The following is a 24220-nucleotide window of genomic DNA, read 5'->3' as shown; positions in this document are numbered from 1 at the left end:
TTTAACTCTATGAAGAGTCAATAATAACACGTTGGGAGTGTTAACAAACCAACACTTCAAAAAGGGTCAAATTAACACTCTGTGGCGTGGGCCCATATTGACAGTTTAAAAGTGTTGAGATTAACTGTGATGGTGTAGATTTAGGTATGCTGATTTTGCAGTGTAATTGTAACCTTTACTCTAAAACCAAGTCTTAACCCTTGAATAGCCTTGCTTGTAAAGAAGTGAGCACTGGCCAAAATGTCCTCACTTTGCACAAACGGTCTCACCCCAGTGGTGTAAAACTCAAACTGGTCCTCAGAAAGATAGCTGTACAAGTGCACACACACGCGCAACAGCTACGCAAAAAAAAAAAAAAAAACATTAATACCTTAATTGTAATGTGCATCACACTGAAAATACAGCATTAGAGCAAGTGGAACAAAAAGTAAACTATAAGTTAGTCTGAAAGTGAAAAAGCAGCAGATAACGTAAGCTAAAGGACAAAACAAAAACAAAACAAGTGGTTTATTTTGTGTTTATGAAACGTATAGCTCCCGAACGGTGTAAAGTTGACAGTGGTTTTCTTTATTTATTTATATGTGGCCAGTGCAACATGTGTTGCTAGCTAACCAGCTATCCTCTTTTTATTTTGCACTTGCAGTGAGACCAGAGGTTGTGCTAGACGTTGTCTGTCATTTTGACTGACAACGTCTTTAAATGATAATAATGACATATTTAATAGCATTTAATTTTCATTCATTTTTAATATTCGGGATCCGTCCAGCCGGCCATCAAAGCAAGAATCTATTTAACCGGTTCAGTTGAGTCCTACCACGTTTGATTGATATATAATCAGTAAACGGCACCATTCAAACATCTTACATCTCATCTTGTTTCTATGCCAATTGGCATAGAGACAAAACGTATGACCAGACTCGACCACTAGCAAACTAAGGCATAGCCGATTCGTGGATCCCAGCTTGACCGAGAGTCAATTCAATTCAATTCAATTCAATTTTATTTATATAGCGTCAATAACAATACAAATCGTCTCAAGACGCTTTACAAAAATCCGGCCTGAAACCCCCAGAGCAAGCCTGAAGGCGACGGTGGCAAGGAAAAACTCCCTTTTAACAGGAAGAAACCTTGAGCAGAACCCAGCTCATATGGAGGGACCCATCTGCCTAAGGCCAGCCGGGTACAGACAGAAGAAAGAGAGAAGAGAACAGTAAGATAAACATACATCTGTCATAGATACACATATCTGACTAAAGCGTACATGTGGAATCTTATGATACAAACTTATGATGTTACATGACAGTTTGAAAATGTAAGAGGAAAAGTCAGCAGCCACTCGCTCGGCTGGGAGAGAAATGAAACTTAACCGACTCTTACTAATCAAGAGAGACAAGAGCCAATTAATGTGCTCACTCGCCACCAAGTGGTCTGGGTTGTGAATTGCAATCTGTCAAAATGACAGATTGCCTTCAGATTGCCGCAACCCCTGAGTGAGACGTGTGTGTGTGTGTGTGTGTGTGTGTAGTGGTGTGTGTGTGTGTGTGTAAACCGGAACTGACTCTATGATTAATCCTTCGCTAGATGCTGGATGTATGAAATATGTGTAATTTTTTAGATCAGAGCGACCTTTTAAAATATTTTGACAGCATATTTTCAAAAATACATTGGTTTGACAGTGATACAGTTTATTTTGGTTACATGATTCTGTAGTTTTAATGTAGTATTTCTTGAAGTATTCTGTAGTTTTAATGTATTATTTTGTCTTTGTGTTTTTGTCCTTAAGGCCAAAGCAACAACTTTCTGCAGCTGACACAGTGAAGTCAAGCAGCAGCTACAGCAAGCGTGTCAGTGTCACAAGCAAAGCCATCTGGCTATTCAGGTAAAAAAAAAAAAAAAATGTGTAGTGCTTTTTTAAGTTGACTTTTATAGTGATATGAAAATCTAGTTCAGATGAGGTTTGATTTATTTCTGTCTGTATTTTCCAGCTTCAAAAAAGATGAAATGGTTGAGCTGCAGGGCACTTGGATTACTTCAGATCAGCAGTATAGAGACATGGACACAATTTATTGTTATTAATGTATTTTTGGACGTTTGAAGCTAAGATACCGCTCACTGTAGAAAAAAACGAGTGGAAAAAACGCCTCTCAAACTCACAGAAGAACACGGATGTTAACAAATCTTCAATCCTTCTATCGACAAAGTGTTAGTAAATAATAACGAAAATGTAATCTTAGGGTGAACTATGCCTTGTTGTTGTTTTGCCATGCAAACTTGTTGGAAAATGTTTTATTGAAAAAATAATTTTTTCACTTAAGAAAAATAAAGGTGTTGTTAAATTAAACAGTTGCCTCAAGTCATTTTTTCAATAAACAAAAACATTACGAACAAATTCAGGCAATTTAAACTGCAGAAAAATTATCTAAAATGTTGTGTAAATGTTACTTAAATATAATCCATAACTAAAAGTTAGAAAAAGTATTTAAAAATTACCTTGAAAAGCCATTGATTTTAGGTGAGATTTTTCAGTTTGAAGCAGTCAGAGTCTAAGTAAAACTTACAAAGAATGAGAGAGTAAAATTCAATGACCATATTAATAATTATCAGTAAATTACTTGAGTTTTGCTAGTAAAAGAAACTTGTATCTGCAAGTAAAGTTTACTTGATGATCGCCCTTGTAGAATTTACTTACAATTTCAAAGGGCAAAAACTTTCCTAGGTTTTCCCAAGTAAAAATCACTCCAAAATTTTTTCAGTGAATAAACTTTGAAGGTTCTGTATCTTGGTAAGTGAATTTATTATTTACTGTTATTATTAAATTAGGCACACACACACAAAATCGTAGTTAAAGGCTAACAAGCTGAGCTTACCAGATCAGCTGTAAATGTTGTCTCTGTGGCTTCTCACTCTAGTGGTATTCACATAATAAGTAACACTGTTCTTAAACTACTCGAGGGGTGCTTGTCTTTTGGATGTGCTGTGTAGTATTGCCAACGTCTCAGATGGGCTCCCTAAGGGAGTCCGTACAACCAGTTGTACAGTTGTCAGTCAACGTATGTGTTGGCTTCAGTGTCTCATGTGTCACTGAGAACATTGATCTTTATGGTGTGGTAATCAACTGCATCGGTATGTTAAACTAATGCTAATTAATAATGGTTAGTAAACATCCACATATTATACCAGCACGTTGGTACATTTGGACAAGAAACAAGATTGCTTGTAGACACTGTGTTCTCCCTTTCAGACACAATGTCATAAAAATCTTTATAGCCCTTATGTTTGAGGAAATAATTAATAGTCCTTCAAAAAATGATGCAACATGCACACTGTATGCACAGTTTTACAGCTTTTTAACCTGTTACACAGTTTAACTAACAACAACTACAAACCTCTTTTTGTAGCTTCTACCACCCTTCTAGTAAACCATACTAATAGTTATAGTAAAAGGACTGTGAGGATGATGACAAAATGCAACATTAAAGCTACGGGTAAGGACAAAAATTTGTGTGTGCGTGCGTGCGTTCTTGCACAGCCATCTTTCTGAGGCCATTGAGTTCGAGACCGTCAGGGTGAGGACACTGCGGGAGAGTGAGGAGCCTGTTGGCCTGTTTGAGGGTTAAGACTTAGTTTTAGGTTAAATATTACACTTAGATCATGGTTAGGGTTATGCAGCAAATTTTTACACCCCTTATGTGAATTTGGCTGAGCATGTATACTGTTTATGGCGCTGGGTGTATTACTCTTTACTACTGGCTTTCTTTGTCCAGCGTTGCATTTCAAATTGTGGATTTTCATTCAGCTTACGACACTTTGTCACATTCACTACCTTGTGTACGATTTCATGAAAGAGCAAAGGTTAGAAGCAGTTGCAACACAAAGTGAAGAAAGAAGAACGTGCTCTTTATATTATGTTGCACAACTGACTAGTAACAGCTAGTAACCTATATACTACACAAACAATGATCTCCTCTATGTCCCCACACACACACAGACTGACAACCTGTAGCTTCTTCATTTGTAATGTGTAAGCTAATTTCGTGTGACATCAAGCTAAAGGTGGACTTGCGCCACAAAGGTTGTCGGAAGGCAAAGCCGGCCTTACTGCTACTACAGCGATACGTAACAGTCAGGACTCCGTTTTCCTTTTTGGTGGTGAATAAATATTTAGGTTGCGGCACTGCGTCAGGAAAAATGTACGACGACACGTTTGTGCACTCATGTGACTGTCTTTGTTTATGTGACATCTGCACTTTCATGCTCAACCCCTACAGGATAAAGTCGGTGATCAAAGTGCACTCTGAGGCAGATAAGATCAGTGGCGAATATATGTGCAGACACACAATTACAAACATCACGGCTGCCCTGCAAGCAGCCATTCAAAGCCTGCAGAGTTTACGCCATTGGAGTTTCTTGTATGGAAACAGGCATTCCTCATCAGATTACTGCTGAGCCCTGCGGGACCTCTGGCACCCCGACCCACACACCAAAATACATAATGAAACATGCCCACAAAGTGCTCACTTGCTCATTGTATGTACAGTACATATAGCACAAATATTGCAAACATTGTATTCCCTCCCACAATATCAGGTTACATTTATCATTTATCATTGCTTTGACCCTTGTATCAAAAAGACTCTTGTTCCTTTCCACTCCTGTTGTCACTCCCTCCGATTTCTATTCTTTCATCCCCCTCCTCCTCCAAACCACATTATTTAATCAATAACTTTTAAGAAGTGCATGTGCTGTGTTTCTAAACCCAGATAGGCTGACTGCCCCTCTTACCCTTGCTCTCTCTTATCCCACTTCCTCCCTCCCTCCCTCCCTCCCTCCCTCCACTGCTCTGTAGCTGTTTTCCCTTCTCTCTCCCTTCTGTCTTCTCTTGTAGAGTTTGAATGGAGAAGCCGGGTTCCCTGGAACCTGCTCACCCCTTGCCGGGTGCAGAGCCCGTCGCTGGGGTTTCTGTTGCCAAGACGGCAGGGGATGTGGGAGACGAGGAGGCGACACTGGCTAGCTCTAAGCTGTTTCGGTGTGCATGCGTGAGACGTTGGATACCACTGGCCTACAGAGAAGAACTCTACCAAGTCTTACGACTCACAGGCCCACTGGTGAGTAGGGGAAAGTTGACGTGGTGGTGGGGCTCTTAGTATGCTATGCATAAAGTGCAGTGATTGTAGTACATTCAGTTATTGTTTTGTTGCAGAATTACTCTTTAATGTGCAGCTACCAGTAGAAATGCTGTCCATAGTTGCTCTATCAAACCCGTCTCTGCCTGGTGATTTCATAACACTGCTTTCTAAGTACTTTGCTACGTAGGCCACTGATAAGTATCTGAACCCAGTTAATATCAATAATTTACTCACCTGCTCAGTGACAGGTAGCTGCAAATGAGCCAAATCTGTCTGTTTCTTTCCACAGCTGCTGTCCAGGTTTCTGAACTTCCTCCTGCCGTTTGTTATCACCATATTCTGTGGGCACATTGGGAATGCAGAGTTGGCTGGATATGCACTGGCCTCAGCGGTACAATCTATTGTCCATAGTAGACTAATTGATGGGTAAAATGGTGAATGGCAGCCGTGCAGTCAGCTGCGCAAACTGATTATTTTTTATGTCTGCGAAGCTTCATAGGAGTCTAAGAAGGCTGAAACAAAGGCAGCTGGACTTGTTTGAGTATTCTTGAGCATGTTTCATCACTCATTTATATAACTTCTTCAGTTCTGAACAGCATTATCACCTCACCTGCAGAGAGACAGAACTATCCAAGCTTCCTAGATCAATGTAGTATAATTAATATCTAGACAGATGGGTGATAAATCAAACACAACTCCAAAAACCAAGTCCAGCATTGGCTGCCATTCTACCAAAATACACTCCCTCCTTTGCGTTAGGGTTAGGTCGAGGGTTAGGGTTAGGGTTAACCAATTAGCAGCAATAGTTCTTAATAACTAACCAACGAAGTACATGCGGAGGTAGTGGCTGCTAGGAACAGATCAGGGAAATATGTCCCTGTGTGTAAACTTACAAGAAGGTGGCATGTTCCATTTGTCAGGAAAAGAAAACAGCATCTATTTTCTCTTCACTTTTCACACTCTTCACAGAAACTTCACATGCGATGTTTTTTGCTTTTGCATTAGTTCAGACAAAAAAAAAGGTTTAAGATGAGCAAATGACCACGAATGTCTTCAGTGCTTTGTCTTTGCTGTTACTCTGGGAATGTGTACTTCACGTAGACTGACCCAGAGAACAGTTTGGAGTGCAAATTATATGGTATCAGACCAGGATGAAGAGTTTTTAAGCATTAGCACACCCATTGTTCTCCACCTTTCAGGTCATTAACGTGACGACAACAGCAACGGGCTATGGCCTCGGTTTGGCTTGTGACACGCTCATTTCTCAGGTGAGCGAACCACATTATTTGTTTTGTTTGTTTGTTTTTTTTTCCACAGGAAGGCTTTCATTGTAAAAAAAAATGCGGTCGGATTGCCATTAGCCTCATTTGTGTTTCGCAGACATACGGCGGTAAGAACCTGAAACGCGTGGGAGTAATTCTGCAAAGGAGTTCACTGATCCTGCTGCTCTTTTGCTTGCCCTGCTGGGGTCTTCTCATCAACTCTCAAAACTTACTGCTCATAATGCACCAAGAGGAGGAGGTGGCCAGGTACATCCACACATTCTTGGGTTGGTCAAGGGGAGAAACATAACAATCCATGGATCTTTATCTTGAGAGACAAAGCTATTATTCTTATCAGTCGTTCAGTTGCCTATATTATCTTATAGCTTTAGCTGAGCTTTGTCTGCACATTTACACAAGATACTGACCTACATTTTGAGTTACTTCCTTACACTTACATATGTTCCTGTATATTATGTGAATATTATATTGGCAGTTTTAAACCCCTGGATATGTGAATCTACTTACGTATAGAATATTATAGTTAGTTTTTTGCCATTTCATGTTTTTAATTTTAAAGAACTAAGGGAATGATGAGATCAACACATAATACATACTGTATATAGACATGGCATTCTTCTGTTTGACTCCCCTTCAGAATTGCCCAGCTCTATGTGATGGCATTTCTACCAGCTGTTCCAGTAAGTCCAATGAACTTGCATTTTAAAAAAAGTACTGCATTAAAGAAAAGTATTCTCAGTATCACAGTCAAGGCATAGGATATAAGTAGATCACATCTTTGCATATTTTCTCCAGCCAGGCTATAATAAGTGTATGAATTCAGAAGTAAGACAAGCAAACATCGCTGTCCACCATATTGCGCTCACTCCAGTTAAATCCTCAGTTTGACTGAGATGATAAACTGAACAAGTTGCAGTCATGAAAATATTACTACACATGTTGTTTCTCCCTGCTACAGGCCATGTTTCTGCACCAGCTGCAGGTTGCCTACCTGCAAAATCAGGTGAGTTTATGAGAGGAAACAGTGGCGGCACGGAAATTCAGCTCGGTGTTCTACCTTTTAATTCAGGAAAATTGCAGGTGACTGCAAGAGAAAATGAGACAGGGACAAAAGGTGTCACGACACATGTCAGCAGTTTGGAAGTTCTATCAGCTATGATTTATTGGTACAAAATCTAGTTTTTGGATCTCAGATTATCCATATTGACTTAACCATTACCAACATTAGTAGGTTCATGTCAATGGTGCATGTCAATTGTCTCTAGTATTAGACAGCATACCATGAAATTTAGCTCAGACATTTATGTCCCCCTCAGGATGAATTGTAATAGCTTTGTTGACCATTTTCTCTATTTTCTCTTTATTTCTCAGTAGCTGTTCTGCTTTATCAAATACCTGCAAAACAACATTACCATCAACATGAGATGTACTTTTTGTTTGTTTGAAGAGCTAGGATGATGTACGTGGCAAACAGTAAACCTGTTGATCATTAGCACGGTCACTTTTTTTCCTTTTGTCAGGGGATCATTCTGCCTCAGATGTACACAGCAGCAGCAGCAAACATTGTCAACTTGGGGGTCAACTATGTCCTCATTATCGGCCTCAAGTTGGGTGTCACGTAAGTATTTAATGCAGCTTCTGCCTACCGCTTCATTTTTATTTTAATGACCTTTGTATTGCTTGATATGGTATCAGGATTCAACTGACATGACATATAAAATATACTAGTTGATCATCTAAAGCATTAAAAGCAGAGACACACTCCAAAGAGGAGAGGGTTTATGTGCTTTTGTTGAGGACAGGAGGTCAGAGCACTCCTTATGCATTTAATCTATTCATCCATCTCAGAAGAATGCTTTGTTTTTTGTTAAAACCGAGTCAGCAGAGCAGTCATGTTTGTTATTTTTGAACTTTATTTAGCGGAGGGAGGTAGCAAAGGGCACAGAAAGAAGAGGGAACTCTGACAAGAGTTGATCTTGTTCCAGCTGGACAAACATTTGATTCATCAGGCAGTCAACGTAACCAATCAGGCCTCTCTGCTCGGGTTCTGTCTTTCCATATCAAGCATGGGCTCCTGCTAATTGTTGGGGCTTATTCTCAGACCATTAGAGATCTAGTATGCTTGAATCACAAAGTAAATTTCATCTGTCTTAATCCACATCTGTGTGTAGGGTGGTGTCAAACGTTGTCTTTCTTTAGGCACCCCTTCTTAAAGAAAGATGCTGAGAGAATGTCATGTGTGTTTTCAGCGGATCAGCAATTGCTAGCAGCCTCTCTCAGATCACCATCTGCCTGCTGTTGTTTGGCTACATCAGATGGAAGAAACTCCATCTGCAGACTTGGGGAGGTGAGCACAACACACTGATCTGAATATCTGGTGTTATTACACCATGGTGTAATAACACCAGTCTGTGTAATATATCTCTGTCATTTCTGCATGCTGTTGCAAACTGCAATTTCCCCATTGTGGGACAAATAAAGGTTTTCATATTCTTATTCTTATTCTTAAATGACCCAATCGCTGCTACTTATCTGGGCCAAACGGGAAATAATGTAAGCAGTTTTGTCTACAGAGTGTATTTCTGTATGAAACTCTGTGCAGGCTGGTCCACTGACTGTCTGCAGGAATGGGGCTCTTACATGAAGCTAGCTATTCCAAGCACGTTCATGGTCTGCTTTGAATGGTGGATCTGGGAGATTGGAGGCTTCGCTGCTGGTTAGTGATTTCTGCTACACACACACACACACACACACACACACATGCACAGTGATATTTCCATCTCTTCAGAGGACATTTCATGGACTGACATTAATTTTTAATTTATATAAACTCATACTGTTAAAATAATTTCTAAGATCCTCTTCACATAGTGGCTTAAAAGTCAAATATTTAGGATCAAATTCCATTTCCTATACTGTTATTATATTGTACAGACTTGAATCCTTTTTTAACTCCCAGTTAAAAACATAAAATAGAGGCAATTCCAAACGCTTTGATAAATGAGGTGCTGTGCTTTCATGTCATTTTGACAAATATAATTTTGGGTAAGGACATTTTTCTGCAGGACCTTCATAATAAAAATGTAAAGTTAGAATAATCTAAACGTGATTGCCAGAATGTCTATGTGAACGTCTGAATGTGATCTTGATGTCTGAATGTTTGTCATAACAGGTGTGCTTGGTGAGGTGGATCTTGCTGCCCAGCACGTGATGGTGGAAATAGGAGCCATTACATTCATGGTAGAGGTCACTCTTATAATACAACAATAAGTCTATATTTTAACAAGTACGCTTATTGCAGATTATTTATTGGCACTGAAACGGAATATGGTGTCCTTGCAGTTCCCTTTAGGTATCCATGCAGCTGCCTGTGTGCGTGTTGGGAACGCTCTGGGGGCTGGGAACACTGCCAGAGCCATACTTACCAGCAAAGTGGCCCTAGTTCTGTCAGGTATGAGGACACATGCATATACCTATAAACACAAACACACATAATTGCTGTAATACACCACTGAAAATCATTCGTAGATGGACTTTAGAGTGTGAGCTTGGAGTTTTGCATTTCTCACACATATACACATGCTAATCTCTGTCAGAACACTGTATCTTTAATGTCAAATGTATTTAATATTATGGATTGAAATTGGGCAAATTACAACCTGTCAACCTCTATGTCTTACGTAATGTCCTTGCTGTAGGAATGCTTGCTGTGCTCCAGGGTTTTTTCATCGCTGGCTCTAAATCCGTCATTGGCTACATATTTACCTCTGATGTGTGAGTTTTAAAACGGACACACATCCATTCCTGTATTATGTCAAGCCAACTCCGTTTTGATGATCTTATTCTGCTGTCTGCAGCAACATTGTGGAGCTCGTGTCAGATAACCTTACAGTTTACACATTTCTACAATTCTTTGATGCACTTCTGGTATGTTATTACACAACAGAACGAATGCCCTTGTCTTGTTTCACACTGAGTGCTTGCGCTGCATTGTACACAGAGCTGTTTGCTTGTTTTGTTGAATCAATGTCTTTTTTCCCCCCCCGTTTCAAACTGTGTGCCTTTTAGTGCGTCTGCTCAGGGATTCTTGTCGGATCTGGGATGCAGAAAATTGCTGCTTTGTCTAACCTGGTGTCTTACTACATCATTGGCCTGCCAGTGGGAATAGCTCTGATGTTTGCTGCCAAGCTGAGGATATTAGGTGATCTTTTTCATCCAATCAAACCCTTTTTGTACCACGGTGTAAGCATGTTTATTTAAGCTGGAAAGCTGGACATTTTAGTATGTGGGTCTGTAGGTATTGATCATAACTTTTGGAACTAGCCTCAAGTGAAAGCACTTCCTTGCTGCTTGGTTGCGTTATGCTATCTATTCTCAAACCACAGCTTTTATTTCCCCACACATGCTGTGATATTCCCCAAGACCTGTAGCAACATTCTTGTGACTTCACCTGACCCCATTTGTTGTCCTGAGCCTGGTTGAGTAGAAGTAAACAGAGAGGTCAAAGGTCGACTTCAAGCTAATTTATGCTAACTTCATGGTAAACATTAGTTTATCTTGTGGACATCTTCCTTTAATGACACCACAGGCTGAAGCTTTGCCTTGTTCAGTGGGCCATTTCTTAATTTCCTTCATTCCTTCCTTGCACACCACCATTTACCCCCCTGCAAGCAGGAAAGCTCTTTACTGTCCACTCATACTTTGCATCTACTGATGCATGTGTCCAGACACGTATTCATTCAATGTGTGTCAGTCCTCCGACTTTTTGAGATTGTTGTCTGTAAATGTCTGTAAATGACTAAATTAGTGACAAGGATACTTACCGTGTTTTAAACAAGGTGAACGATTCTTTTAAAAATGAATTGGCTAGATTCAGCTTCTAAGTGTAACAGCTGACTAAAGGACATGTAAGGTTGGTTCAGTTTTAAAATGCAGATATGCAATATGTCTGGAGTCCAGATATCCCAACACTGAATGGATTAAAATGATTTGGTACAGGCATTCATGTTCCCCTTATGTGGTGAACATTGCAATCATTGCGCTAAAAAGTCAATTGTACAATACTTATTATTTATATGTATAAGTAATACATTTGGATGCTAATGCTGTAAACTGAATGATGAACATATTCCCTGCTAAACATCAGCATGCTAATAGTTCTTTAGATCATAGCCGTATAAGCAAAGCCTCAACTTGACTGTATCTTTTTTTTACCATATTATATATACACCTAGCTTTTCAATAGTTTATTAGCAGTTTGCATGCTGTAGCAAGTGTAGATTATTCTTTAATCTATGTGTGTGTGTGTGTGTGTGTTTGAATTTGTGTCCCTCCTGTTAGGCTTCTGGCTGGGTCTCCTCATATGTGTTTTGCTTCAGACGGGTTTCTTCCTCTTTCTGATCTTTAAACTCGACTGGAAAAAAGTCACACAGAAGGTGGGATTATTTTACTACTTTCTAAAATATACTGTGATTAAACTTTTCCAAAAATGGCAGCGATGAAATAGGACTCTTTAAATGAAACATTTCTATTAACAAATGTTCTGTTGTAATGGAGTTCCATCAATTCATTTTTGTAAACTTTTTTAATACCATTTATTTATTTTAATTTGAATTATCCTATCAATTAATATACATATATATATTCCTATTATCTTAACTTTCCTCTTTAACCTCACTCCAAAATGATTTTAGGCTCAAAAGCGAGCTAGGATGAAAGCGGTGGTGTCACCAAAACGTCCTGTTAGTACAGTACTGAATGAAGTGATGCTTACGGACACCCCTGACAGTCAACTCACAGTAAGTGGATATGCACAGTTTCACTTTGGCATTAGTCAGTTTAATTACAGCAGCCTCTTTTTTTACCCCGAAGGCCCAGCTGAACAGTGATGAAGCTCCTAAAACAGGCGGCTACAGTCCTGTCAGCACCCAAGATCAGGAGCAGAAAGCGAGTCACGAGGCTGAGGGCAACAATACTAAGGCAGCCGGGACTGAGAAGGATGCTGAGCAGAACAAAAGTACTTCCAACACCAAACCTCATGCGCTGCTTTCTGTCTCTCAGTTGATCTTGCGTCGGGGACTTGTCTTCTTGGTTTCATTTCTTATCTTGGCCGTAGGCGTTGTTATTCATATTGTATTCCCTGCGCCAGAGCCCAGTGTACAGAGCAGGGCCAACTTTACCCTGAACTGGGCCAATGACTCCACTCCTGCACCACTGGCTCCACTGAACCTGACCTCACACTTCTGAGGCATATTTGACCTCCAAATGTAGACGTCCCGTGGCTAAGCACAGTGTTCATGAACAGATGTTTTATTCGCGGAGACAGTGAATGAATTCGTGTTGAATTCCCTCCATAGATGCACGTTTTCTCATAAACCTGTGCTGTAATTTTGTAGCCTGACTTGGGCAACTGGCTCTGTCATGTGTAGAGAAAAAATGTCTCTATGCTGCACTGCTGAGCAAATCCACAGAAAGCTGGATGCAATATCAAATGAGACTGAAACTGGCAGGATGAACAAAGGTCTTGTTACAAAGATCACATTTTAACCCGCTCAGCCGGGGACGCGTAACTGGGACAACAAGGCACGTTACAAGTCCCTCGCTATGAAACCACGTGAGCATCAAGGAACAGATGTTCTCTCACAGATAGCTTTTGATTTTTCAACCTATTCTTGACTTGATTTACATATTGTACGGCGAGATATACAGTATCTTCTCGCTTACTGACCTTAAATCCTTTTCTCGTGTTTTAACTGTACAATTGACTGTAAATAGCTGATGTAAAATGTACGTTTATACATGTAAATATGCAACACACAGTGTAACTACATGAGCAAGTAATACATTAGTGTTGTATTGCCTTGCTGTATCCCTGTCACTCTGTCCTGGTATTCTGGATAGATTAATAACTAATATGCTATCAATTTTATATTGATATAATGTACTGTGACTGAACCATAATCAATAAAAAAAATGTCATTTAAAGTGATCATTTAAAGTAAAATCAAGCACAGGGTAAATCAGGTATCGTGAAATATAAAAGAATTATGTAATTATGCCCGTAAAGGGAAGGAAGTCAAACATTAAACCAGAAGTTACTGATGTCCTGCAGACGAAGAAGTCAACAGCTGCTGCACTGAAAAGCAGAAAATATTCTTGCTCCTCCGAGGATGTAGACGCATTTACATGAGAACATGAAAACAGAAGGACACATGCTGGACACACACTGCAAATACAAGTGGAAAAAAAAACAAAAAAAAAACACGCAACTTCAATTTTGTCATATTTCTTTTTCATATTCCTTGTTTCTATATCGCTTTGTGTACATGAATCAGTCAACTGGAAATCCATTCATTCCTTTGCAAATCCTCTTGGTTTTGTTACGACTTGTGATGTTTAAAAATCATTTGGTTGCTTTTTTCTAATGTTGACAGTTAATATGTGTGACTGTACAATTAAAAATAAACTATTTCAGCCACTGTGCTCACTCCATACTTGAGGCAAACACCTTGTACATCATGCAACAATTACCTTGTTACGTTACAGGAATGTTTAAAATCCAGTTCAGCATATGTTCACTTTACCCAGAAAGACAATAACTTGGTGTGATCTGGTGTGTGTTAGATCTTTTGTCGTGAACAGTCACTTCATTAATTTACATACTGAGCTACCCCCTCTTCTTTTGCTGCATTTTGTTTCCATCAATCCTTAAAGAAATGAATTTACTCGCATTAAACACTAGGGGGCATAGTTTGTGTATTATTCAGAATTCAACACATCCAATTTATCTGTGTGAAAATGAGGCTTTAGGAGGAAGACACTATATTAAAATACAATAGTGTATAATCATTAGTGTATAATTATATAGAGGAGAAAAAAATGTGGTGCCTTTGTTTGCCTAGAACCAGCCCTTCTTATCTGCATCGTCTCTTTTACATTTTTACATTTTCTCCTGCACAACTGGACGAGAAGGGTTAAAGGAAGGAAGGTATTTATTTTCCAGTCTGCAACCTTACTGCTGGATGCCACCAAACTACACACACTGTACCTTTGATAAAGGTTGCTGAGATTTAGAGAACTCTATAGTGCAGGGACCACTGAAGCGAGCACTGTTTTATTTAACATTTTGAGCTCATGTAGTTCATTTTTGTTTTGCAATTAATATGTTGTAAATTGTGTTTTTATGTATTTTAAGAACCTGACATTAAATAAAAAAAAAACTGTAAATCTCATAACTATGCAACAGTTATTTTTGAATAACATCACACACAATCATTGTCCTCTAGTCTGATCCCTTAGTCTGTAAATACCAGTATTCATACTTATCAGTAACCAGCGGTTCTGGACTGTGTTTCACAAAATAATATTGAACATTATCAACTGTAGTCCTGCGATCCAGGTCCATTATTGTACTGCATGGTAACACAACCAAGAGGTTATAGCGTGACGTTCCCGGAGCTGTTATTTCAGCTTCCAGTCTAGCACTACAGACAGTAAATCTTTACACAGTCAGTTGTCACTTGTTAATGATGCCACAGCATGTTACTGATTGCAGTCTCTGGAGGTGAGCGGGCCAAGATTATGGTCTCTGTGAGGAGTCTGTGGCACCAGCTCCGCTGATGAGCAAGACTGAAGCTCGGATGACGATGCAACCGTGTATGATTCAAACCTGATTTACATGCTGAATAGCGACAAATTAATATGCAAGTATTTATGTGGCAAACATCAGTCTGTTGCAAGGGCAGTGGCTTGTCCTATGGGAACTCGATTGAAGTTACTTAAAAAGAAATTAATCAGCCGGACTATTGAATGTTTAGTCTACAGGTTTACTATTCCCAAAATATGGCTAGATTACCTGTACGTACAGTAGTCATTGTCAAGAGGCAAATACTTTAAATTGTGCTATTTATTTCACATATGATGTTTATCAATTTAAAAGATAATGTTGCAAGTCAGTGCTGCAGTATAAGACTGTGAAAATACATCATCAGAAAGACTACTATGGAGGCTCCAGAACACTCAACTAAACTTTCATAAACTACTTTCTTCACTTTCTCGGGCTCTCACACGTCCTCTATTTTCTTCTTCACACATAGTGTTACCCTTGAGGCTGTCCGCGGTACAGCAGTTAGCCGCTAATAAATTCAACTAAGTCTGACAGATCAGTGAACACTGTACGACGAGTGTCCCCCGGCGCTACGTCTTCTCTTCAAATGTCAAAACGTCTCCTACTGCCAGGATGTCTGACTTAATGTCTTTGTATTTGAGGTCTATTACAATTCCGTGAACCTCTCCCACGGGTCTGTTCGTTCCATTGTTGATCTTTCCATGGTGCCAAACTGACTTGGCAGTAAAATAACTGAAAATGAATAACGATCGCACACGAGCTCCCTGAGATGTCTTGAAATGTTGTTTTTTTTCTCTTACATCAACGTCATAGCTTTCTCTCATAGCAGCTGAAGATCAAGTTAGATAGACAGAAGATAGATAATTCAAATAATGGGGTCAAAAAATGCTTTCCCTCGCCACTGACTATAAACATGTTCTTGGTGTGGCCACAGAAAGGAAGGGACTTTGCTTGCATGAAATTAATCAAACTTATCCTGGTGTAGAGTTTGACGAGAAGATCGGTAACACTGCTTTCTATGGCGCAAAGCACCAGCTATCGTCACGGTTAAAAGCTTAAAAAAGAGACATGAGCTAACCTGTCTCCCATATTTAGGGCTGCAGCCTTACATATTAAACATTTCCTAAAATGCTAATCCACGACGTCAATGTGTAGAGGGAAACACGCCATACGCATTTATTTCAGAGAATCACACGTGGTTAATTGTTTGCCGTTAAACTGGGTGAAGCCTTTATTTATGAGCCACCGTGAAGCCTGAGCTAGCTAGTTATCTGCTCCTGCAGGGGGAACAGGTGCTTGATTTGCTCAGTTTGACATGTCTTCATGCAGCCAACGCGTTTCAGAGCGGGAGTACAGACCTTTCATTACCATCAAATTTGGCAACACAGATCAAAGGAAAGAGAAATAAACCACAGAAAAAGGGGGGAGCCTTTCTGTCTTTTGATGATGAAAGCACACACAGATGCTCTGTGGCCTAAATATAACATTTGATCATGCTATTTCTAATTGTGGCGTCCATTCAGAGCGTAGTGTATTGTGGGTTGAGAAAATCTATTTTATCAATGCCTTGACTGGAGCCCATCTTACGCAGCATGTTTCTATATAAAGAAGACATGCCTATACAGTATTTACTTTTCAGTTCAGCTTTTCATTGGCTGACTCAATTAAGTCCTGTGTCTTATTAGATTATCCAATGACTTCACTGAAAAAGTGACTGGGTTGAAAAATGAAACAGATCTGAGCAGAAAAGCCAGAAAACTGCCATGAAATAGTATTAGTAAAGCTGCTATCAGAATTTTTATTTTTAAAGACAATTACTTATGACGTAACATCGGGAAATAAAGTTCTAATCTCCATCTATAATTCGTTCATTCAGTCATCCTAATGTAGGTGTTTCCCATCTCCAGCCATAAAAAATGTCCTGAAATGTTATAAAGATAAGCTGAGAAGGACCAATATTGCAATAAAATCATAGTTGCTGACAAGGCTACAAGAGCATACTTTGGTAAATATTTTACTGCCTCACAAGACATGCTTTCCGTGAGTCTGCACACATGTGATCTAATTACAGTCACTTCAATTCGAGCAGTCTGACTAGCAGCTCACTGATGAAGACTCCGGCGGCAAGGACGACCAACATGAGCAGCAAAGCGAGGCCACGGCGTACCACCAGCTGCCTGACCGACAGAGCCCCGTCGCTGGAAGTCGGCTGGCCTGAATCGAGCGCCTCCAGCTTCGACTCTCCTGGACTCAGAGAACTGGCTTGAGTGGTTTTTATGTGGACCTGTTTCTCACCAGAGTCCAGAGCTGCGGCGAGGGAGAGTTTTAGGGAGGGGTTAACCTTAGCTCACAAAGAGCCGAATGTCGCTTTAGGTAAAACAACTGCAGCTTACCTTTATTTTTTCTCTCTGTAACGTGGACTCCTGCTCTCACCAGTGCCTATTCGGAGATATTTAAAAAAAAAAAAACTCAATCACACGTTTTGACATGTGAAAGACTACTGTTTAATTTGTACAAATGAGGGATTGTCATAGTTTTATCTGCAACAGCAATGAATAATGTGTCAATCCTGTGGAGTCACTCACCTCTTCTGTGGCTTTCTTCCAGTTCAGTTTACACAGAAAAACTATAAAAAACGTGGACTGTAACACAACACATATTAAGAACCCTAACCAGAGCCCTGCCACAGAGAAGAAAAGGATTGTTAGTTTGAGCCTGAATACGAGTCAAACATGACTCACCGCTAAATATTTTGTCCTTCCTCACCTACAATGCCCATTTCCACAGGGAACATCAAACAAACTCCAATGGGGAACCCGATGAAGTAGTATCCCACCAAGTTACACACAGCACCAGTCATTTGCTTGCCTGCGCCCCTGACAATTCCTCCTGTCACCCCCTGTGAAGATAAAACAAAGAAAGATTCTTCGTTTCTGGCAACAACTCTGATTTATCTTGCTCAGCGGAGTGATAAAATGACCGGCAGAGGTTCCCACCGCAAAGGCCTCGGCAACATGGATGAAGCCGTACATCTTCATGATATCCGCCACCCTCTCTATAATGTCTCTAAATGAAATGACAAAAACAGGTGTTAGTGAAAAGTTGATCAAAATATATTTTGCTCACAGTTGCATCCACTGGGGGTAATGACAGAGTAAAAAAACTAAAACAATGTTGCGCTGGTATTCGTTCGTACTCACTTCTCTGTAGTGAAAATGTAACCAATCACATCCTTAGCTACACCGAGACAGGCTCCAATGAAACAGGAGACAACAGCTGGGAAAAAATATATGAAAGCTTACAGATAAGACTCAATGTCAGATGACTTTAGTAAAGGAAAACAGATCCAAGAGCCGCATGAATCTAACAGACAAAGCCGACTGTGTGCTCTAATATTTGTCAGGGTACATACAGTATTTCATTCATACATGCCCAGATGATGGAGACCTTGGTGGACAGCTTGGCTTGTTCTGTGTTCCCAGCGCCAAGAGCGTTTCCAACCCGAACGCTGGCAGCGACAGAGAAACCCATAGGAAACTTTGGAAAAGGAAAACGGTTTCTGAGATTTACAATTATTCAGGTACACGTACAAAACTTCAGCGCACACTAGTAACTGCATTATCAACGTAAAGGGGTTACCATGTAAGCAATAGCAGCCAGTTCATAAACGATGGACTGAGCCCCCAGCTCGGTCTCGCTGATGATCCCTGCCAGGAACCCTGCGATCTCATACAGCCACCACTCCAGGCAATGCATCAGCATGCTTGGGATGGCCAGCTTCAGGAAGGGACCCCATCCCTGCAGACAGTCTCTTGACCATCCTAGGATGTAATATGAGGGATTAATGGCTTTTCCGTATTGCCACTGAGACAACCACGTAGCCACGGCACTGCACTGTGTACTGTGTTGCCATTTCAGTGAAGAATTGTGTAACTTCTTTCAGTGTCCAAATGCAGAGCTGAGATAAAACTGCCAACCATTTCTGTCAGGGTAGTGGATTACACACACATAATGAGAATTTAAACACAATAATGTGTGGCATACCTTATTTACAACACGTCCCATGTTAACCTTTTTATTAGCATGTTAGCATGCTAATTCTTATCGCTAGTAAAGCTGATAGGAGAGACCGTGTTCCATTAGCATCAAAGGTAAATGACTCAAAACTGCAACGTTTATTGCACAGTGTTGTTATATTGGTAAATGTTTTCAAGAGGTTTATTAAAAAAAAACACTTAATTTGTCATTAATTATAGACACAATACAGATTACAAAAATTGTACACAGCAGTTAATTATATTTTACTAATTAACGAGTAATCTAACAGCTCCAAAATCAAAGTCAAGTGGAGAAGGCGAAGGCGACATGAAATGAACATGTAATAAAAGTAATACAGTCTAATCCTGCAACATGGATTACACATGTTGTATTTTTGTTTAAACTGCTTATTTTCTTTTAGTTTCTGACAAAATGTGTTTCTGTGTTTTGCTATTTAACTGTACTAAATTACACAAAATACATATTTCTACCTGCCTATGTTAATACATATACAGTGGACATTTTAAAAGCACCACAAGCGGCATCCTCCATAATAATCACATCCCTGAGTTCATCGCTTGATTCAGCCTTATAATCTTTACAACATTTATTACATGACTGCATCAGTTTTATATGTGCACCAAATAATCTGACAACCTCTGAAATCACTGCCAAATACAACGTTATCTAATCCTTTAAACTTACCGTCCCATGTGGCTTTGTGCAGCCCTCTGAAGCAGATGTACACAAACAAGAACACAGCCAAGGAGTACTGTGAGATGGCATTGGCAGCTGCGGATCCACTTTGGGTGACGGCGAGTGGAATACACAACAAAACGGGTAGAAAAGCAAAGCGTACAGTCATTTCCAGTCACTCATGCAAAAAAAGTCGTACAATAAAGCGTCAAGTTGTCTGATAATCAGTATAATTAGTGAATTATTAGACGTATGGTGGGTGTACTCACGCGACCCCCAGATCCAGAATGCTGAGAAAGATGTAATTGATAACTGCATTCAAAATGTTCCCCATGGCTCCGGAAATCACCTGGGGCCACATGATGCCCTGGGAGCCAAAAAAAAAAAAAAACATAGCTACAGTTTTACCCTCAGTGCAGCTGCTGTTTCTTCCTTTCCCAGAGCACACGATCGTCTCTAACAACGCACCAAACAATCTCATCATCATGGATAAACTTTCACTTATTATTTTTGCGCCATTCAATGCACCTGATTCTGAAGATACCTCCCCTGCAGCTGGTACATGAAGGCGGCCTGCGGAATCCAACGCGTTGAATAGGGTTAATTGCGCCGATAATGCAACACAACAGCCATTCAATGCGGCATATGTACATATATGTGTGGAGATACAAAAGACATTTTGTAGAGGCAGCTGAACTCACTGGCAGAGCCGGCATGAAGATCTTCACATACAGCTGGGAGAGTCTTTATGGCAGACAGAAAAAAATTTGTAAATAAGTGCAGAGAGAAATAAAGAAATCCTACTGAATAACGTGAGGCATGAGTAATATGCTGACGTAAATTTGTGTTGCTGTATGAGTGCCATGCACTGCTTTTATGGACCCTATGGAAAAGGCTCACCTGGAGACCTCCTTGCTTTGCCTGACAGCCAACAAAATGGGTTGAGTGTTAATAAGGACAGCCCAGCAGGGGAAACAGGCTAAGAGCAGAATCAAAACTCCCCTTTGTAGTATCACTCCGACGCGCTTTAGGTTACCGCTCCCATAAGTCTGGAACAACAGCGGTCGGAAAATAGGAAAATAAAATAATACTTGTGCGAGATAAAGGTCATAACTGACACAAGAAGACAGATCTGCAAGTGCATACTGTGAACACAGCGGTACCTGCTCAGGACTGACCTGGTTATATAAATAATGAATGAATAATGAATCGTGAGTACCTGAGATATGAGAGTATCGCATGCTGATGCCAAACCACAGCCAATGGAAATACCTGTGACATTTATAACCTATTATTGAAATGAAATGTTATTAAATAGCAGTAAAAAAAAAAGAAAAAAAAAGATGCATGTTCATGTTTCTACAAATGATGTATGAATAAAAATGCAAAAATGCAAAAACATGGCTATAAGATGGATCTTTGCAGGCAGAAATCCAATAACAGAAAAAGCAGAAACAATAGTGTAATGAGATCTCTCACTGCTATCGCTAATGCCACCCCTGCCAGCTCCGTTTTCCCCAGGTGACCGCAGAACACCATGCTGACGAAGCCGATCAAGAAGCTCATCAACTGTGAAATGAACTGAAAAACAAAATCAGGCTCGCTCGTCGTCGTCGTAACTATAACAACATAAATGAACTTTAGCGAAACACAAATGAAATATTAAACTGCGAGCGCGACACATAAAGTAGGCGATTGAGTTATTACTCATAAAAGAAACATTGTTTCAAGGGGCCTTGAGGTAAGGAAAAGTTCCTATTTGTTCCGGCAGCTGACATGTGTCATGCTTTGGTTTAGCTGCGGCTCCTTTGTGTTTCTAAATGTCCTTTACTACTTTTCTTTTCTTCTTTAGAAAATAGTTCTTGTGATTGCTGGTGTAGGTTTTTGACAAGTTTTTGGCATCAAAAGGTTTGCACAAAAGGAAACTAAATGCCCTCATCTATCAAGTTCTGGGTTTGTGCAATGAATAGCGGAAAGTGAATACATATCAGGTTGCTAACATATTCTCCTCCTCGCAAAGTTACAATTTTCTGTCGAGCTGGCATTTGCAATTGCACGCTATTTTCTTCGTGGCATATTGAAAGTGTCGTACAAAAACTTTCATCTAACATTTGCTGTAATGTGTCTTTAATGTTGTGACTGTGAGATTGTGAGAGAGGGACTACAACCCGTTTAAATTAATTAATGTCCATTTCACTAAAATTCATATTTAACATTAAAACCCTTCCAGAACATCTTTAAATGCTACACTGTTATCACGATGATTTGGAGCTATTAAAACAGGTAATGCAATATCACAGCCTGTTTCAAATTCAAATTAAAAGATAATTAGATAGATCTTCTTGTATGTAATCAATTGCTCTCAGCCATTCTCAGTGTTGTTGCAGTGTCTTTAGATATGTTTAGAGTGGTGGAGTAAACTTTTTCCGGACACAATCTTACCACAGGTCCTGCAAGTTTTAAAAACCGAGCACTCTCATTCTTGTAGTCCGCAGGTACCCAGAGCTTCATGGTCCTCAGGCAGGATCCGCAGCATGAGTCAACACTTAGAGCAGCAGGAGAAGGTGATTCGTCAGCTTTGACCTGTCCATTTACTCCCCTACATGTGTTATTTGCTGCTAAATCCTCCATACCGAAATGAGATTTGACAGGAAACAGAACTCAAGCTAAATGATTTTCGCACGGTACAATCCCTTTCGGCCACAGAGGAGAAGAATGCTGGGAGTAATCAATAACCCATTACCAGGGTAATAATCAATAACCAAGACAATGTCTGCCCACCTTGCTCCCCTGTCTGTGAGAGTGCACATGTACAGTATGCAGAGGCGCTGCTACAAGTCAGATCTCTCCACCTCCTGACGGGCCGACGTGCTGTCCACTCCTCCAGGAAACTGCTGCCAAAAAGAAGCTGGTCAATGGAGCGTCGCAGGTCTTCACTCTTTCACTGACGTTCAAAGGAATCAAATGTTCTTTTGGCGAAAGCGTGATGCCTGAACACATGCCTATACTGAAAGTCACTGCATGAGTCACACCAGCTTTCACCATGCTCGCTTAAGTTTATTATGCCAGAGAAGACGTCTAATCTCCGAATCTCTTCTCCAAAGAGAGTCTTAGTGCTTCATTGTGTCCCAATAAAAGATAACTTAAATACATATAATTTTTGCTGCTAAATACATTATGAGGGATCAAAAAGATGATCGCACAGGCTTGGCTTGCCCTAGTGGATTTTCTCTCTTTATTCCTTAATAAATTGAGCATACCATTTTTGGTTAAGTCGTCCCTACAGGCTCTTCATTTTGACGGGGCCATAAAACCAAAGCAATAGGCTGAAATACAGAAAAGATCGACTCCGCACACTTGATCTCTTTGTGTTTGCCACCACGAGTGACCGCATTCGCATTCCACGCAGCTGTCTGACACAATGCTTATATAAAATTATTGATTAATATAGCTGAAGAACAGAAACACCTCTCGGCTATTGATGGCGTTTCTAAGAGCTGACGCAGGCAAGAAATAAATAACATATGCAACCGCAATTATAAGCTTCTAGTACCTCTGATTTCCAGAGATTATGCAATGTGCCTGCCTTTATATAAATGGTGAATAATTGTCAGAGTGGAAGATGGACGAATGATTACCATAGGCCCAAGATTATATGTGTCTGAGAAACAATATATTCAAGCGGCTTTTAGAAATCCAGAGGAAATATTGAAATATTCCCATCTTCAATACAGGCTGCACATTGTCAGCTCACGTCTGAAGACTCCACAGATATGAAAAGGCCTGAAGTTATGGTTCTCACTCGGTGATCGCCTTGTTTGCTAGAAACACTGATTCTGTCGCCATAAAGCAAAGAGCACGCTTGTATCCTGTCATCTCGTCGCGTAGTACAGTATGTTATATTTTTCCTGCCATAGTAACACCTCTCCGTGAGGCGTTCCTCCCTCTGCTTGTGGCTGTGAGAACCTCCCATTGGGTGGTGCTGTTTTGCTCTTTCTGAAATTCAAAATTTCTGGCTCTCCAGGCTGCTTCACTGAACTTTGAATGGATTTTTGATCTTTTAATCAAATCCTATAAACCTTTTTTTTCTTCCTTCACCTGATTTAAGTTAATAAACCCAGGGAACCCTGCAACATACCGCCAAACACTCATTTAATTTCTGCTGTTTCAAAAGTTTTCTTTGCCCGAGGGACCAAATGGAGAAGAGACGAAGAGAAACAAGGGAAGGGAAGTTAGCGGTGGCCACCGGGAGAGGAAGGGGGTGACACCTAATGTAGGCTCTCATTCATTTTCCTGGTTCAGTGATGCAGCAAGGCCCGACGGGTCCACCCACCCACCCACCAGATTGTATTCCACCGTCTCCCCCATCCCAACCACCCGCTCAGAATCACACACACGTAAATATGTTCCACCAACCAGCGGTGCCGGCGTCCGCCGTGACGTCACACTGC

General features: G+C 40.3%; 2 protein-coding genes across 2 annotated transcripts; one reads left to right on the top strand and one right to left on the bottom strand.

Moving 5' to 3' along the window:
- Positions 1 to 4892: 4892 nt before the first annotated feature.
- slc47a1 (solute carrier family 47 member 1) lies at positions 4893 to 12857 on the top strand (the record flags this gene model as incomplete). The annotated part of the gene is made up of 17 exons (XM_084564354.1): positions 4893 to 5105; positions 5416 to 5517; positions 6326 to 6394; positions 6507 to 6655; positions 7047 to 7089; positions 7368 to 7412; positions 7930 to 8027; positions 8659 to 8756; positions 9012 to 9125; positions 9582 to 9649; positions 9752 to 9860; positions 10108 to 10183; positions 10267 to 10336; positions 10478 to 10610; positions 11750 to 11844; positions 12103 to 12207; positions 12281 to 12857. The coding sequence occupies 17 exons, from the start codon at positions 4893 to 4895 to the stop codon at positions 12653 to 12655; spliced, it is 1962 nt and encodes a 653-aa protein (XP_084420480.1). The 3' UTR covers positions 12656 to 12857.
- A 3808-nt stretch (positions 12858 to 16665) lies between these two features.
- Positions 16666 to 23425, bottom strand: LOC311501970 (multidrug and toxin extrusion protein 1-like). Its single transcript, XM_084564045.1, has 16 exons — positions 22212 to 23425; positions 21249 to 21350; positions 20989 to 21057; positions 20670 to 20818; positions 20471 to 20513; positions 20298 to 20342; positions 20039 to 20136; positions 19779 to 19876; positions 18675 to 18856; positions 18464 to 18572; positions 18236 to 18311; positions 18032 to 18101; positions 17802 to 17934; positions 17621 to 17715; positions 17429 to 17474; positions 16666 to 17342 (listed from the first exon to the last, which is right to left on the bottom strand). Exons 1-16 carry the CDS (start codon positions 22398 to 22400, stop codon positions 17107 to 17109), a joined length of 1740 nt encoding a protein of 579 aa, XP_084420171.1. The 5' UTR covers positions 22401 to 23425; the 3' UTR covers positions 16666 to 17106.
- Between the last annotated feature and the right edge of the window lie 795 nt (positions 23426 to 24220).

The sequence above is a fragment of the Chelon labrosus genome, assembly GCF_963514085.1.
Source record: "Chelon labrosus genome assembly, chromosome: 17".
Lineage (NCBI taxonomy): Eukaryota > Metazoa > Chordata > Actinopteri > Mugiliformes > Mugilidae > Chelon > Chelon labrosus.
This window is presented reverse-complemented; position numbering and strand designations above follow the sequence as displayed.